At 39.9% G+C, this 16,723-nt stretch overlaps 1 protein-coding gene across 1 annotated transcript in view; it reads left to right on the top strand.

Moving 5' to 3' along the window:
* MMP16 (matrix metallopeptidase 16) overlaps nucleotides 1-16,723 on the top strand; it is a 294,816-nt gene that overhangs the window by 257,356 nt on the left and 20,737 nt on the right. The window contains exon 8 of the mRNA XM_090040277.1: nucleotides 13,252-13,402. Coding sequence (XP_089896403.1) covers nucleotides 13,252-13,402 — 151 coding nt within the window. The remainder of the gene's footprint in view (nucleotides 1-13,251; nucleotides 13,403-16,723) is intronic.

Raw genomic sequence — 16,723 nt, 5'->3', positions numbered from 1 at the left:
GTGTTCTCATGAACTCTGTACGTATCCTAAGGCAAGTTGTGGGTCTTTTTATGTACTGTGTATGTGGTAGCCACACAGCCATAACATATGGCATCTTTACATGTACTCCGGTGTGCGGGGTGCTTTAATTAGAGCAACTCTCAGGAGCTGTTCTAATTAAAATGCCCACAGCATCTCATGTATTCAGTGTCCCACACTTCAAAATAGCAGCGGGGGCACTTTAACTAAAGCTTGTTTGACACTAAAGCACCCCCACCACCATTTTGAAGTGCAGGGACGCTAAATACACATGATGCCAAGGCTGTTGGAGCGTGCTAATCAATCAAGTCTGCTCTTGATGTTGAAGCAGGCATCCGGCACATGTATAGGTACCCATAAATTCCAGGGCCAGTTAATAATGAATAATAAAAGAATCATGTGAGAAGTTACATTTTTTTCATCTGCTCAGTAATACCTTTTTCAATTTTCTCAATAACCCTTTACCTCTAATTCTTCATAATTAAGACTAATTTTTTAATATAAAATACCACAAAAATATTGGCTTGGATCCTTCTAATCAGGTTACACTAACCTGGAAGCAAAGATCTGTCAGTCTCATTTCATAAGCCCTATTCAACCCATTTCCTTTCAGTTGTTTTCCTTCTGCATGCTACAAGAGTGAAACAGCTGCTGCCTTAGTATTCATCTGCTGGTATTCGCTCTAATTCTGTCTTATTCATTTTCTCCCATTCTAGCTCAAGAAAAGATACAGAGATAAAGAAAGAGAGAGAGCAGAGCAGCACAGAAGTGATTTTATTTCTTCTCTGTCTGCCTTCTCGAGGTTCCCACCTACTGAGAACAAAACAGTAGAAGGAAGAGGTTCCTCCTCCTGTTTTAGCTTCCACTAATCAAATTCACTGATTTATATAGATCTCCTTCAGACCACCTCTTTTCCTTCTTCTCCACAACTCAGCCCATCTGTGTAGCTTGATTCTGTCTAGGTCTCTCATATGTTTTTGTTTTGATAAGGATTTACATCACCATGGTATCTGAGAACTTCTCTGTGTAAATTTGTTAGTCGTAATTGGAGTTGCGTAAACATAAATTATGATGTGAAGACACTGAGGGCTTAATTCAGACCTGCAGGAACACCATCTTGGCTCCTTTCAGACGTTTGTCTCACAATTGGGGTCTAATTAATTTTATCGTGAATCCAAAAAATCACGCATCGTGCCATGCCACATGTGCAAGGAAGGTTGTGTGATTTATGGGATCTGTGATAACATTTGTCAGACTCGAATTATGCATCTGCTGGCTGCGCCTGTCCCCCTGGGTGGGAAAAGCTGGGGAGCTGCCCATTCCTTGGAAGTACCCTGATCCATAACTGTCTGTATGGCACATCTCAAAACTGCTGGGTGCAGCCAGCAGACTGCACACTGGTGGTAGCTCAGCTCCATGGACAGCCAGAGATGGGTGTGCTGGGGATCTGGGATGTCCCCGCATGCAGGGAGATGGTGGTTGGCACAGTGCATCTTTAAATGTTTCTGCAGGGGCAGAATCAATGGGTCCCTTCTGTACCAGGAATCTTAAAGCCCCATCATGCAGCCAGCATTGGGCTGCATAGCAGGGCTTTAACATTGCCACGCATTCAAATTAAACTGCGATACAAGCCAGCCACAAAGATGTTCCACATTAAATCTGAAGCATCTCTGTCACTGGTTTGTCATTTTTATTGCAGGACAGCTTGTCTGAACACTTGGCATGTTTCAAAAAAGTTACAAGACACTCTCTTTAAATCCACAACAAAAGTAACATCTGGAGGAGGCCCTTGACTGCCAGTGCTCTGGATGACTTTATCAAGCTGGCAGCAAAGAAAGAAGGGAAAAATTATTGTTTAGCTTCAGGTAAAAGTAAAAATTTGAATGTCAAATCAATGAGACGCAATGAAATGGAGCCTCATACTGCCATTGTAACAGTCACTCCTGTTGTTTATATTACATTAACTAGAGGATGAATATATGCAGTCAAAACCTTGCCTAGTGTTCCTCCATGTTCTACTGGGAAGAACAAACTTAACAATCATACCGACTTGTGTACGATCCTTGCCCAGAAGCCTTGAAGCTTATTAATTATTTACAAATTCCAGATGTGCTGCTGGCTGCCTCTTCACTGGTATAATTTCTTAGGAAATAACGCCCAGACGGTATAGATCCATGGCTTTTCTCACATAGCACAGAGATACCCAAATAATAATTCTATTCAAGTAAAATCACTGCAGTTTTCTTGTCTGCCTTCTCATCTTGTATTGTATGAGTGTGGCCATATGTCAGAACTCAAGTCTCGTAGTTTGCTAGATGTATGATATTTCATTAACTGTCTTAGAAACACATCCCACTTTACCTTTGTTTCCATAGACCTCCTAAAAGTAGAGTCGATCAAATGCCAGTGTTTCGATCTAGGGTATTTCCAGGATGTCTTGAGCTTGTTCCTTTGATGGAACAAATGTATGGTGTTTGACACACAGCCACTGACATTCATAAAATGAAAATGCACACACAGGCCATGTCCATACAAGCATGGACATTTGTTTCCCTTGGGACAAGAAGCAGCAGGGCACCTTATGATGCTGCTGGTTGTCCCTGGGCATCATCTGTGCCACACGCCCTCTGGCACAAGGGAAGTTACCCCAGGTGGGGTGACTGGAGCCAGCACTGGACTGGCCCTATCAGATCTAACTGGGGTCCTGGGGATCTCCTGGGGCTGCAGCAGAGGCAATCCTGCCACTCAGAGCTTGGCCAGCAGCTGGAGCATGACTTCAGCTGGCCAAGCTCCAGTTTTGAGCGTTACATAATGCCCCCACATGCAACACTCCCCCTTTTTTTTTTTTTTGCTCAGGTTTCTTTGACCCTTGGAGATCCAGGGGTCAAAAAAAAATGCTTGCTATTTCCTAGCAGTGCAGAGAATAGTTGAATGTGCAGTATGTGGTGCCACAGACACGTCTGCGGCACCACATACCGCACGGCTGTGCTCGTCTGGACACAGCCATAAAGATCAAACTGACATTCCTGCCTTCTCAGCATAAGTAACAAGGAGAAAAGAAGGACTTCATGGGCAATCATGAATAAGATGAGCATGTCCCTTTATATCATAGAAGGAATTATACCATCAGATAATTCATCTCCAAAAAGATGGTCAAGCTAATCAGGATCTGGCAGAAGCTTTATTCTAAAACTCTGAAGTAAAGATGCTTTTTTTTGTGACTCGAGCATAAAACTAGGACAATATCTACTTCCTTAACCTGTTGTTTAGAGAGAAATCAGGCATGACAGAGGTGATTTTAGGGGTGCTATCACTTTCATCAATTTCTCCATGGAAGACATCCAGGTTCAAATAATTTTTTTTTTCCAGGCCCGCAGTCTTTCCACCCCAGAACATCTAGGTTTGATTGTATGGTGCTTGAGTGGAAAAAGTTCTTCATTGTATTTGCTTAAAGGATACCTCTGAGTTCTTCTCCTGAGATTGATAATACTTACCCTCAAGCAGTGTATAATCTCCCAAATTTCTATTGTGTGTTAGAGAAAGAAGGTAATGTGTAATTGTACTCCTTTCAGAACTATCTCTGCTTCTTGCAGACAGGCTTCAAAGGGGCCTCAAAATGAATTCTCCCATCTAAATTTCTTTTCGTTCTTTGGAAATTTGGTTATCAATTAGAAGTAGGAGGCTAGAATGTATATATACTGCCCATAATTGATAGATCCTTATTATCCTTCTTTCTTAGCTAAATACCTAACAATGTCTGCAAGGGAGTACTGGAAGAGAGCCGAGAGGATTAAGAGAAACAGGGCGCAGACAGATATTCAGGCCCCCACTCTAATCCATGGTGCTTTACATAAAGGGTGCAGACAGAAGTGACAATTTTCCCCCAATCTGGCCACAGAAAGCAGTTTACAGTTATGACCAAACACAAGTGCATAGCAGCCAAAAGCTTAAAAAATGGCAGATCCTGTGAAAATCTGACCCCTCATTGCATGAGGTATCAGATAATGATGTTTCAAAATGTAGTGACTTCTGTAACTTTTATCTTCAGAACTATTAGCCTGTTGCTGTTTTCAGAATGGAAGGGAGCAAAGGGAATTAGTCTTATGGTTTTTCAGCCCCACCTGCAGGGTGGGATGAGTGTATTGGAGCCCCACTGAGGTAGCGGGGGCTTCAGTTCACCCATCCCACCCTTCAGCACCAGCTGGGGAGCCCCAAGAACGAGCTCCCTTCTCTGCCTTTCCCCTCTCCAGGTCTGAAAAGAGCAAGCACGGGCAGAGAGCCATGGCTTTTGCTATGGGAACCTGGCTGCAGGCTCCCAGTCAGGGACTAGATTCCCCTCCACCCTGGAAACAACAGTGAACCTCTATTTGGTCTGGAGTATGGGACAGAAGTTTCATAAACTGGTTTGACCCAAATCAGTTAAGTCTGATACTACATTCAACCAGGTTTATCTTAAACCAATTTCAGCCATTTTGAAACTGGTTTATGTGCACTGAACTTCTGTTCTCTTACAGGGGTTTCAGCCAGTTTCTGATGATTGAAACTGGTTTATGTGTAACTTCTGTCCCTAGCCCTGGAGTCACTCTTCCTAGTTCCTTCTCAATGTTTTATAATATGGCTCATCTCCTGTTTAGTGATAGCAGAACTAAAATTGCAGTACCTAGAAAATACTTTATAGAATTATCAAAAATATAATTTTTGAGCTTTTAAGGTGGGATTTTAGTATTATGCTTTTCCTGCCTCAGTGTTTACAAGTGGATTCATGGTATTCAAGAAACTGTTTTACTGAAAAAGGAATAAAAAATAGTATCTCTATAAAAATATTTACAACCAGCTTAAATTTTCCTATATGGTTGTGCTGCAAAATAGGAGGTACATACAAGCAATCTGTAACAGTGGCACAGGTTTCATTTGCATTTCTTTGAAACACCCTTCATAACTTATCGCTTTGCTACTCAGAGTAATGTGGCTATTCCAGAATTGTGCTAATAAAATCTTTATATCATCACGCACATGTATACACAGCATTGTCTGTTTGCACTTACGTGAAAACCACTGGTTTGAGGAGCATGTTAAATCAATCATTGTCTATTACAGTTGTTTGTAAAAAATTAGCTGCTGCTTTTGCATGAAATCCCTTTGTGTGCCAAGCTTTGAAGCTATTTCTTTTTAAATGTGAACTAGGTTATACCCCTCTGATTTACATTGATATTTATTTATACAAGAAAAACCATTTGAAAATAATGGCAAAAATGCAGTAGCATGCTTGAGGCATGTCCAGTTGAGTGCATACTCCTGGTTTGTGACAAAACAAATCCATCTGCAGCACCACAAACCTCTTGCCCACATGCATGTGTTTGCTGTGCTGCTAATACTCTTGACACTGGGGGGTGGGGTAGACCCTGGGATCTCCCAACATAACAAAAATCTGCACCACAAAAAAATGGGTGGCACACATGATGGCAGAGTGCATGACCCAAAACTGGAGCCTGCCTGGCCAGAGCTATGCTCTGGCTGCTGGCCAGGCTCCTCGTGCCCAGATCAATGCTGCTGCAGCCCCAGAAGATCCCCAGGACCCGAGGCAAGGCAGCTGGTGCCTGCCACTGCTATTTGTCCCTGGGAAATGCACGTTATCACACCCTTGGAGTGTGTGCCTGTAAGGCAATTCTTGAACTTTGGGGTACCTGCTCAGATTTTTTGTGACCTAGAATGCAAACAATGAATATAGGAGCCTGGTATTTACTTATAAAAAAATACCTACTGTTTATATTCTTGCTTCTCTCCAGTATTGGTGCCACAGGTGAAAGAAGACAAGAAAATAATACCAGAAAGACTGCGGTGTGTGTATGCCTATCTCTGTGTCTGTGTTTTTGTGTATACACAAAGGTAGATAGTAAAATTTATTCTGTGTATCAAAGAGAATTTAAATAGTGTTAAAAATGAAACTGTCAAGCCATCTGTTTTATTGACGCCTATAGCAAACCAAATGTAGCTGTAAGAAAGCTGTTGTAAAATTCATACTACCAGTACTATCATCATGACTTACAGCAGCACTTATCCCACTGCTTGTGAGTTTCATTTTGAATAATAAAATTTACTGGTAGTGGAAGATCATGGAATTCAAAAGAAAGAATGGACAGGAACCAGTTAGAGAAAAGGAGGATTTAGAAAAGTTTGGGAGAAACAAAAGGACACAATTCTGGCATTGACATCTAAAATATTTAGAATAAGAAAGACGGGGAGAAAAAATGTCCAGAATGTGACTGAGGAAGCATTCCCATTGATTTCAATGGGCCTGAGAAGCCCTAAAATTTAAGATTTGGGTCCGTGGACACTAGGTTTTATTTTACCATAATATGGTATAATATTACCTTCCTAATTCCTAATACTCTTCCATTAGGTAATATGGTATAATACCATACTGGTGACATGAACAAAATGTTTAACATTTTTGCTCTTGAAATCTCAAGAAACTATTCTTGGTTATATAATAGGATAGGCATTAGAGCTTATATGTACCACACATTTTTTTTTGTAGTGGTCAGTAAATAATTACTCTGAAATAACCACAGTCCATACAACATCTTCAGTATGCCAAAAACATATACTTGGGGCATGTGCCCATTATTTCTGTCTATTTTCAGAATAGTAGCAATAGATTTTCCAGAACTTCAAGTAATTACAGTCACAGTTCACATTTCTTCAGTTGTTTCCCTTTGGTCTTGGTATTTAAGCATTATGGCAAAAAGCACAACATTTTGACAATTTTTTTCATCACTTGTTTCATTCTTAGCATGAGACCTTACTATCTTTCTTGTTATTATATTAGATCATACATTAGAGAATACCATAAAATTCCTGTTATCTATCATGAGTGGGGAATGCCAGATGCTGATTATGTAAAAATTCTGGTTATCTGAGGCAGATAATGCGGGGAGGAGGTGGCAGTGGCTGCATGCAGAGCGGTGGGGGAGGTGGGGACCTGTGGCAGCAAAGCGCACATGAACCACAGCAGCACAGGGTGGTGGGTAGCGGTGGTGGCCACCATGTGCAAGCTTTCCCTGCCGCCCCACTTTCTGTGTCCAGCCGGCCAGTCGGAAATTACAGTTAATAGAGTATTCCGGCTTGTAGAATGCCGGATAACAGGGATTTTACTAAACACACTGAGACATGAAACGTTCAAAAGATTGGCCAGGTTTCGCAAAATATGTAGTGATTCATTAAAATCTATGAAAATAAAACCTCACAAGCCAGACCTAAAAGGAGCAACAAATTTAGTGCTTGCCTTTGCCAAGGAGATAGATCAGTTGCGTCATACAGGCATTCAGGTATTTGGAAGAAGGATCAAACTGTAATTGTATGAATAGTAACAGGTTTCTTTCTTTATTTTTATTATAATCTTGACTAATAAAGTGGCCTGAAGTATAATGTGCTATAATTTATAGAAGACCCAGATAGAAAGTAAAGGAAAGGAAATAATGAGCATTGTGATTTAAACACTCAGTTTGGGTCCATTTTTGAAACCACATAAAATTAGCTTACTAAAGCTAGACACAAAAGGAACTAATCCTAGCTATGGTCAAGAATTTTTTTTCCTCTGATCTTTATCTTAATTACTCCTTAGTGTTCAGTTCTGAGACTGAAGGTTTCTGATTCTTATTGAGATTTTTCTAAAATCCTTCTCTAATCAACAGCCAGCCACTCTCCAATATAATTCTTCCAGATGAGTGAGAATTTTTTTTTAAGATGGAGTATTCAGGTTTCTTATATGCAGTCTTTCTCATTAATAATTGTGTCAGTTGTAGCAAACTAAATATATCTTCAAGTGTAGTTATAAAATAACACTCCCTTTTAGTTGTAACATGAAAATCTTCCTTATTACTGCTGAACTTCTCAGTGTCTTTCAGTGTAACTAAAACACCAGATTTAGGTTCTCCCCAGTTACAGTAACATTGAATAGTGAAAAGAAATTTGCTAAGTACAATTTCATTCCAATTCATGCATCTACCCTTCTTTTCACATATGTTTCTACTACAATTTTTCAAGCTATGCAAAAGTTACTGGCTCAAATTATAAATGATTCCTATCTCCTTTATTTTTACCCTTTTTGATGCCTAGAAATAGGAGATACCTAGAAATACATACATCATAGATCTTGCTTCTCACCACTTCAAAATAGCTGTGAATTTGATCTTCTGAAAGGAAATGACCTGGCGCAGTATCAGATGCCATCTGTTATTGCATCATATGTACTTAATTACAAAGGTTCAAAAAACATGATTCCTCCTCTCAGCATTGAATTTGAAGCTACTCCTTTTTGAAGTAGTCCCTCCACTACCACTAGTTTAAAGATGATGAGGAAAAATTGGGGTGAGAGGGAACTGTAGAATACTAAAGGTGACATGACATGAAGATCTGACATCCCTAGCAACAATTCTATCACCTTCAGGACTAGCTTTTGTAGACCAACTTAGTGGGCACACCTACACATGCAATTAATGTGCACGAATAAACTCCAGAGCTTATTGTTCCAGAGTTTTTTCATGCACATCACATTGAGCCTGGTCGGAGCAGATGCCCTGGCTGGCAGCAGCCCAGGGCTGCCCCAGCCTGGCTCAGTGTGCTGCAGAGGGGCTGGATGGAGCATGAGGGTGCTTCAGTGCAGGGCTAGCAGGCAGCCACATCCCTGAAGCAACCTCATGCTCCAGCCAGCCAGGCAGTGTCTGCAGGGACACTGCTGCACACGAAAAAACTCCAGAGCAAGGTAGTCCTTGTATTTACAAGCCTAGTCCAGTTTGTATTAGTTTCATGCACCCTAAGAGAGGTGCACATGTAGATTAGCTACTTAGGCAGCTCCACAATAAACTTCTTGTATAGACACACCCAGTTAAATGTAATTGCATTCAGGTCAGCACAGATCTAACATTTTGTATCCTTCCAAGGACCACACATCATAAACTCTTCCTCCTTTATAATCTGTAATTTAAAGTGGTCTCTATATATCATGAATGCCTTCTTCCTCCTCCCTGGTGCATGGAATAGCTCTAAAGATTACCAGTTTCTTTCAGTGTATGTAACATTGTCTTTGGCTGATCATATCAGCATTGCTTCATTTTCTTCTCATCTTTCACAACACTACAATAGAAAACATGGGAAAGAAATTTGGACTGGACACACCTTCCCATCTTTCACTGAATAGCAATATTTAAAAGAACCCAGAAACTTGATAAAATATTACTAGTTGTTGTGGGTGCTGCCTCTTAGAAAATTCCTGGAGAAGACACCAGTGTCTGAATTAGGGGTGCACTGATAAATTTTTTTGGCTGATACTGATGGCCGATTATGAACCAGCCATATCAGCTGGTACCAACCCAATAGCCGATATGCAGCCTGGCAGCTTGGAGAGCAGCATCGGACTGGTAAGTCTGGGGGGAGGAAGGGACGTGGGGAAAGGGAGGGGTGTGGGGAGTCAGATTGAAGCTCCCACAGTGAGGGAAGGAATGGGACTGGGTCAGAGGCAGGTGTTTCCCAGCCAGGGTGGGGCGCAGGACGGAGCCATGGCCAGCTCATCCAGGGGTCAAGGGGAAGGGAAGTGTACACAAAGGGGAAGGGGGACACAAAAGGGATCAGCTCCCTGCCACTGCATGCATCCCAGGGAGAGACACAGGGGGTATGTGCCCCCTAGATTTGTGTGTAGGTGAGGGCGAGCTACCCACTGTGGGCTTATGGCCCGGGGCTGCACCGGCCTCTTCCCAGTGGAGGGGTCTGGGCCAAAGCTATGCTCAGGGCAGTTGGGGGCAGGATGGGCAGCAGCGGCAATGGGGGTGGCTACAGGGTGGGCAATAGCCACCCCAAAATTTGCTGTAGCTACCCTGTAGCTCCCCCTCCCAGTGCTGCCAACACCTGATCTGCTCCCCCGATGTCCCTTCCCTTTCCCTCTCCCATGCCGCTTTCCCCCCACAGACTTAGCAGCCAAACGCCAGTCTCCAAGCTGGCAGGCTGCATTTCTGGCCACATGCATGCTGCAGCTGCATGCATGCACATGGCATTTATTGGTGACATTTATCGTCTACACTGGCCAGTAATGTCAATTTTCCTTTTATTGGTGCTGATCCAATATGGACCCATATATCAGTGCACCTCTAGTCTGAATGAATTGTGGCCCTTTCCTTATTGCCTCTAGGGGAAATTATTGTTTGTTATGTATTTTTAATTCATTAAGGAAGGTTTTATGCTCTGGATATGTATGATTTCATGATAATTACTTTATAATGTTGATATCTTTATGGTATCAGACATGAAATGAAGGGAAATGTTAGTTGGAATCTTCTTTAAGAAGTCTTTGACACTTCAAAAATGCAAACTGAGAAAATCTGTTTTTCCATTATTGGAAGGTAGCATTAGGCCCTAAATTTCAGACTGCATCCCTACAAAGAAAATGGTAAAATGATAGGAATCTCCAAGGTGGCCTTGGGAATTAGTATTGCCTGAAGGAAGCTGAAGAAGTGTTGGGGGGCGAAGGACATGGAGGGCTAGGAAGTTTGCTTGGGGAAAAAAGGTTGGTTCTTCTGGGCAAACTGGAGTGCCTGTGTTTGAAAGTGGGTGACAGGCAGCTGCAAAGAAGCTGATAAAAGATTTACTCTGCAAACCCAGCATATGAAGGATTGAAACTATATCCCCTTTCCTAATTAAAAATATGATAAAAGAAAGCATGCTTTAAATCACTGAGGTGCAGGCAAGAAGATAAAGCTTTACTTTTCTTTCTTGTTTTATATTTTTTTAAGACTTCTCTTATTTAATGCCACAGAGGGATAACTAAAATATAAAACCAACTGTGAAACAGCTTTCTGGATTTTCCATTCCAGTGACTCTGGCAGAGATTTGATCCTTGGTCTTTGGGGTGATGTTAAGTTTCCTTATAAAATATTTATACAGAACAGTGCCTTAGGGTAGATGTGTGTTTGTAGAGCAGCCTTATAGTTAAAAACAATGAAGTTTGGGCTGCCATTATAGTCTCTTTTGTATTGCATTAAGATATCTTCTTCAACATGTATTCAAGTAAATGCATTTAAAAGCTTTTTCCATTAGCTGTTATAATTAAGGGTGTCTTGGATATAGTAAGATTAGGATGCACCAACTTAGAAGTTCCGTTGGTCTTTGGACGTTTTTATGTTATTAGCATAAAGGATGGTCATGGTGTTGATAGCTGTGTTATATAGCCATTATTCCTCTTCCAGGTGATGATGATTAATAATAATATGTTGTAGCTTTGGCATGGAAATAAACATTTGGTCCCTTTGCAATGGAATTTACAATTTTTGTTAAACATAATTGGGTGTCATTTGGGATTAAGAAAGCAAGAAAGAAGAAGTTTAAATGAACTAAGATTACAGGATAATATTATTTCTAAAATATGCATCATGTTAAACCTAAATATTCTCTTTTTTACATTAATGTAGACTGTATTAGGTTGGCACAAGAATATGAGTGGTTATTGGTAAACATGTTTTGAAGAGGGACCTAGAGGAGGTTTGGGGGGTTGTATGGCAGAAGGGAGCAGAGAGACTGTTCCGAGCATATGGAACAACATGAAAGAAAAGGAAGTTCCTGTGAAGGAAGGATACAAAGAAGTTTGAAGGTGAATAGGATGATCAGAGCACAGTGCCTGAGTGAGGACGGTGGAGTGAGACTAGTATCAGGATGGGACTGAAGTGATTACTTAGATTGCTCAGTGAAGAAGGTGAGTTTAGCTCTCTCAGTTTGATGAGACTGATAGCCTGCAGGCAGGAGTCAGGTAGAACACAGAGGAGACAGTGGCAGGACAGAGACAGTGCTATTCTAGACTTTCTCTCCGGCAAAAGAGGTGAGTGGCAGAGCTCAGGTTCAGAATAATTATGAGTTGGGGATATTCCCTAATCTGCATGCTTTATTATGTAACTTTTGTTTATTTATCCAGTGTCCTGGATGGGCATACTTTTAAATAAATACAGATCAGGAGAATCTTTCAGGGGAGGCTGACCAAATGTGAAGCAAGGAGAGTATGGATATGGGGCAAGGGAATTCATACCGACACTGAATAAAGTTAGTTTTGTGCCAGAAAGAAGTAATAGTGTGGCAGAGAGAAGTAATGGCCAACTGTATGGAAAGAAAGACAAAGAGCTAGAGTAGGTTTGAGGAAGTGAAGTAGGGTTGTAACTGAAATAGAAGTGATAGATGTTGAGCAGGGGAGAGAACTAAAGCTCATTGACAAGAAAGAGGAGCCAATGGAGGACATCATTTTGCTTCCTGGACTTTCTTCAGAGACAGTGACTCAGGCCAAAAGGAAAGAAAATTCATGGGAAAACCTGGAGTTGTTGACTGGGTTGTGCTGTGTAGATGAAGCAGTAGAGGTTTCACCCATAACATACTTGTCCTATGCGCTGTCATGCAACCTATGACAAATCCCATGCCATTTAGCTAGGCTTCTGTTGGTATCAGAGCTAGAAAATTCAAAGCTAGTTTGTGTATATAGAGCCCATCACGGTCACAGTTTTGGTCTGTATTGTGGACATGCCTTAAATCACATAAGCACTTTTGGATTTTTCTTTGCAAGGCATTACATTCCTACTAACATCAATAGTAAAATTTACATTAACTGTATTAAGTGCCCTCATTTGCTCTCTCATTGCACAGCAAAATAAAGCTCATATAAAGTATTTAAAATCTTTCCTTAAAATATTTCAGAATGAGCTTTTCTTGCGAGAATTAGGTTAAAACTTAATAAAAGTATATTGTCTGTAGGAAAGTGAAAGTTTCCATAGAGTTCAGTTTTTTTAATATAAATGTTCAATTATTTCAGTTTTCCTAAAATATATTTCTCTTTTCTTTAGAAAACTAGGTCTGTTGCTTGGTGTTACTGTTGTAAAATATATCATACTACTACCCATACAAACTTGTGATTTGACTTTATTTTCACTCTGGGTATGATCCCTGTGTATGTTCTATATAACATGTCCTCGAGTATTGAGGAATGAAAAATACTGAATATAAATAAAAGGCATCTGTGAGACAAACCTTATTTTCTTTTTCAGTGTCTGCATTAATAAAAAAAAAAATTAAGTAAATGTATTTAGCAGAATCAACATATTGCTTTATTCCTTTGAGTGTTTTTCTTATTCCCTTAGAGTGTTTTAATTTTAATATTGAGAGTTCTGAAGCTAACCTACACATGCTTATATATGTGTTTTTGTACAGGTAACAAGTTCTGGGTCTTCAAGGACACCACTCTCCAGCCAGGGTATCCTCAAGATTTGATAACACTCGGAATCGGAATTCCTCCCCATGGTATTGATTCAGCAATTTGGTGGGAGGATGTTGGGAAAACCTACTTCTTCAAAGGAGATAGGTTGGTATTGGAGTCCTGGAAGGAAGTAATTTGATTGATTAATGTCAACAGGAGTACGTGAAGTGTTTCCTTATCTTTCATAAAAGATGCAATCTGATCCATTTACAATATTAAATATGCATTGTGGAGAAAATTCATCTGTGTCAAGTGCCCTCATAACGCCTATGCATCACTCAACGCCTATACTATTTTTGCATGAGCTCACTGGATGTTGCCTTTTCAGTCCAAAAGGTGTTTTTAAGGATTAGCAAATAATTCAGAGTTTCAGCAAATTTGAACGAATATTCAAAGCAATACAGTTATCATGGAGTTTAATTTTATTCAAGTAATCTTTGGTCTTCTTCCATTTTCCTTTCTACCTTCGTGGTTAAGGTAGCACATAAACAGGAAAAGACCAATCCAAAGCCTATGTACATAACTGGAAACAGTTGCTGTGCAACTTTTAAGAAATGAGTTGGAAAGGGTAAGCAGAAGTTAAGCAAATTTGGAAATCAGCAAACTATTTGAGCAGTTTAAAATCAGACTGTATGAATTACCATTAAATAATTATGTATTTATTACAATTTTATTTTTGCTGCTACTTCTGCTGCTATTGCTGCTGCTTTGGAGACCTAGCAACCTTTGAGTTGAAAGCATCATTATTATTATTATTATTATTATTATTCCAGTACCATTGAGCATTAAAAGTAATGTTGGATATTTATGAAACCAGTTTGAATATACATCATCATACTGTATGTTAATCACACTGCTGTTAACCAAACTGTCAATTGCTTTTATGTCAGTATTGTAACAGCACATTATAGAGTGCCAGAATCAATATTAAGATGTTCTTCACATTTCTGTGCTCATGGGAAAGCAAACAAATAACTGACTCACATTTCTTGGTGTTTGAAACCTGTGCTTCTACAAACATATTTCAAACAATCAGCTTTCACTGGGTGCATCTGCACAAGACACTACATTCACCATAGCAATGCTCTACGGCGATGTAGCATCAGCTGGCACAAACTGTGGCACTGGAGCTGTCGTAATAGCAACGCACTCCCTTGCTATAGCGCATCGCTACTGTGACATAGTGACTAAAAATAACCATGCACCGCTAGGACTGCACAGTAACAACAGCACCATAGAGGCACGTGTAGTCACACCCACTGTGAACAAAACCAGTCTTATCATTTGCATCCTATATTTGACAAGATTTTATATTTGTTTTCAGTTAAGTTTTCCAGCTATATGTTCTTTAGGCTTTACTCAAGAGAGGAATGAAATAATATATTTCCATGTATAAGTAGCTACATGAAATCAAGGCCTTCCTAAAATACTATTAGCAATAGCAGAAAACAGAGAGCTATCAAAGGCAACTTTTTTTGATGGAGCAGTGGTTACTTAGAGCTATGACAAGCATAATAAGGCTCAGCAGGACATAAATGCAATGCAGTATGTAAGGAGAAGATCGAAGAACATGAGTCTTGCAGAGATAATTGAGCTATTACAGGATATTGACCACTAGTGGGAATAAACCCACATCCCACTAAGCTTCTCAGTATGTATTGTTTATATCACAATTTTTTCCTCAACATAATGCTGGAGTTGAATTCTCCTGCTGCTTTTAATGGTACGTATAAGTCTATTATATTTTTTTTAACTAGGTACAACACAGTGTTTCATCTTTGGTGGTATAAAGTAGAAAGAGTCAAGAGGTTGTGGCAATGTCAAAATAGGAAAGGGTATTTCTTCACATACCTATCGACCACAAACAACTGTAGATTTATTTTCTGTTTCCTTAGCAATAACCTGTAGTGAAAGAGCCCCATGGTAGAACCTAGGGCATCATGTTAAAAGGTCTAAAACAATACTATAACTAAACTGAGTTCTTTTAAACATGTCAAAACCTACAAACATGTCATCACCTTATCCTAAACTATTGTATTCTGTAGCAGAATGACTAATCTAGTCTCACATTGCCAATATCAGCTGCACAATCTAAAACATTATTTTTAAAACAAAATATTGATAAATTACATGAGTTAAAAACAGTTTCAATTTATATGTGGGAGAAAGGGACTTTTACTAATGTTCATCTTCTAAGTGAGGTGAGATAACAAAATAACTAATGTCTTGCTACAGCTCGGTGCATGGTTTCCAACCTTGCTTCACCCTCACTCTTAACTTTGCTGTAAATAGGTATCTGCTCTTGCAACAGGGGAGTCATAGGCAGCTGGACATGAAACCTAGTTGTCTGTGCTCCCTTTTTTTCTATTGACATGAAAGCTATATGCCTAAACCATGTTAGTCTTTCTGATTGGTCTTCTAGACTCAGATGGACTATGACTGACTTTTAAAGTGAGACATGGGAAGAAGAGTTCCTAAATAACTGTATATTGCTGGGGCTAGTTTGCTACTTTATGGCGCCACAAATTGGCTGAACAAATGCCGCTGTTACTGTTTATGGCACAATTAACAAGCTAATTGGACCATAAAGGCAATGTATGCCAGGAGCCTGAGATGTCTACTTTGTTCTGTGATGTCAGTACAACTCTAGATAACATTTAATAGGAGCCAGTTTGCCTGTTGCAATTTGGCATGCTTGGGCTTTCTTTCAGCTTTCAAAGGTTCCCCCTTTTGAAATATATTCTTACTTTTAATCCCAGACATAACTTCAGGGCTGCTAGCTTACTAGTTAGATGTTTCTAAACTGTTCTTTTTAATCAGAACACTCATTTTAAAAGGCTTAGTAGGACCACCTGCCCCAGTCCTTCAAGCAGGGAGAAAAGGATGGAAACCATTGAGAAAGACTATTAATAGAGGAAGGAGTTACAGCAATATGCAGAGATGGGAGGAAGAAAAAGAGAGAAAACAGTAACGAGTGGAGGAGGGAAAAGTAAGAAAAAGATAAAGGTAAGGGAACATATAATGAGGGAAAAGTTAAAGCAGCCATGAAATGTAGGAGGAGGGAAGATGAGTAGAATACATAAAATGTTAAACTAGAAACAGAGACAGAGGAAAGAATGAGAGGGAAAAACAGAAGAGACGAAAAGTGGAGAAAAAATGGTAACTGGAAAACCAAGAGATGCAAAAGTAAAATGGGGGAGGAAAAATGGCTTCATACAACTAATATTTTTCAGACACATTTATTATTTCTATATGACGTTTCCCTTTTATACTGTAGTTCTCTGAAAAATGTGCAAAAACTATTAATCAAAGGGGTAGAATAATGTTGCTGATTGAACTCAAACTGCTTCTTCGTGAATGTGTAACTAGATTAAGGGATCAGAGCTGTTTTATTTCATACACCAGAGCCAGAAAATCACTTGTCTG

This window comes from Crocodylus siamensis, chromosome 3, assembly GCF_052110815.1.
Source record: "Crocodylus siamensis isolate JL-2025a chromosome 3, ASM5211081v1, whole genome shotgun sequence".
In the NCBI taxonomy this organism is placed as follows: Eukaryota; Metazoa; Chordata; order Crocodylia; family Crocodylidae; genus Crocodylus; species Crocodylus siamensis.
Note: the sequence above shows the minus strand (reverse complement) of the source record. Positions and strands in the feature narration are given on the sequence as shown.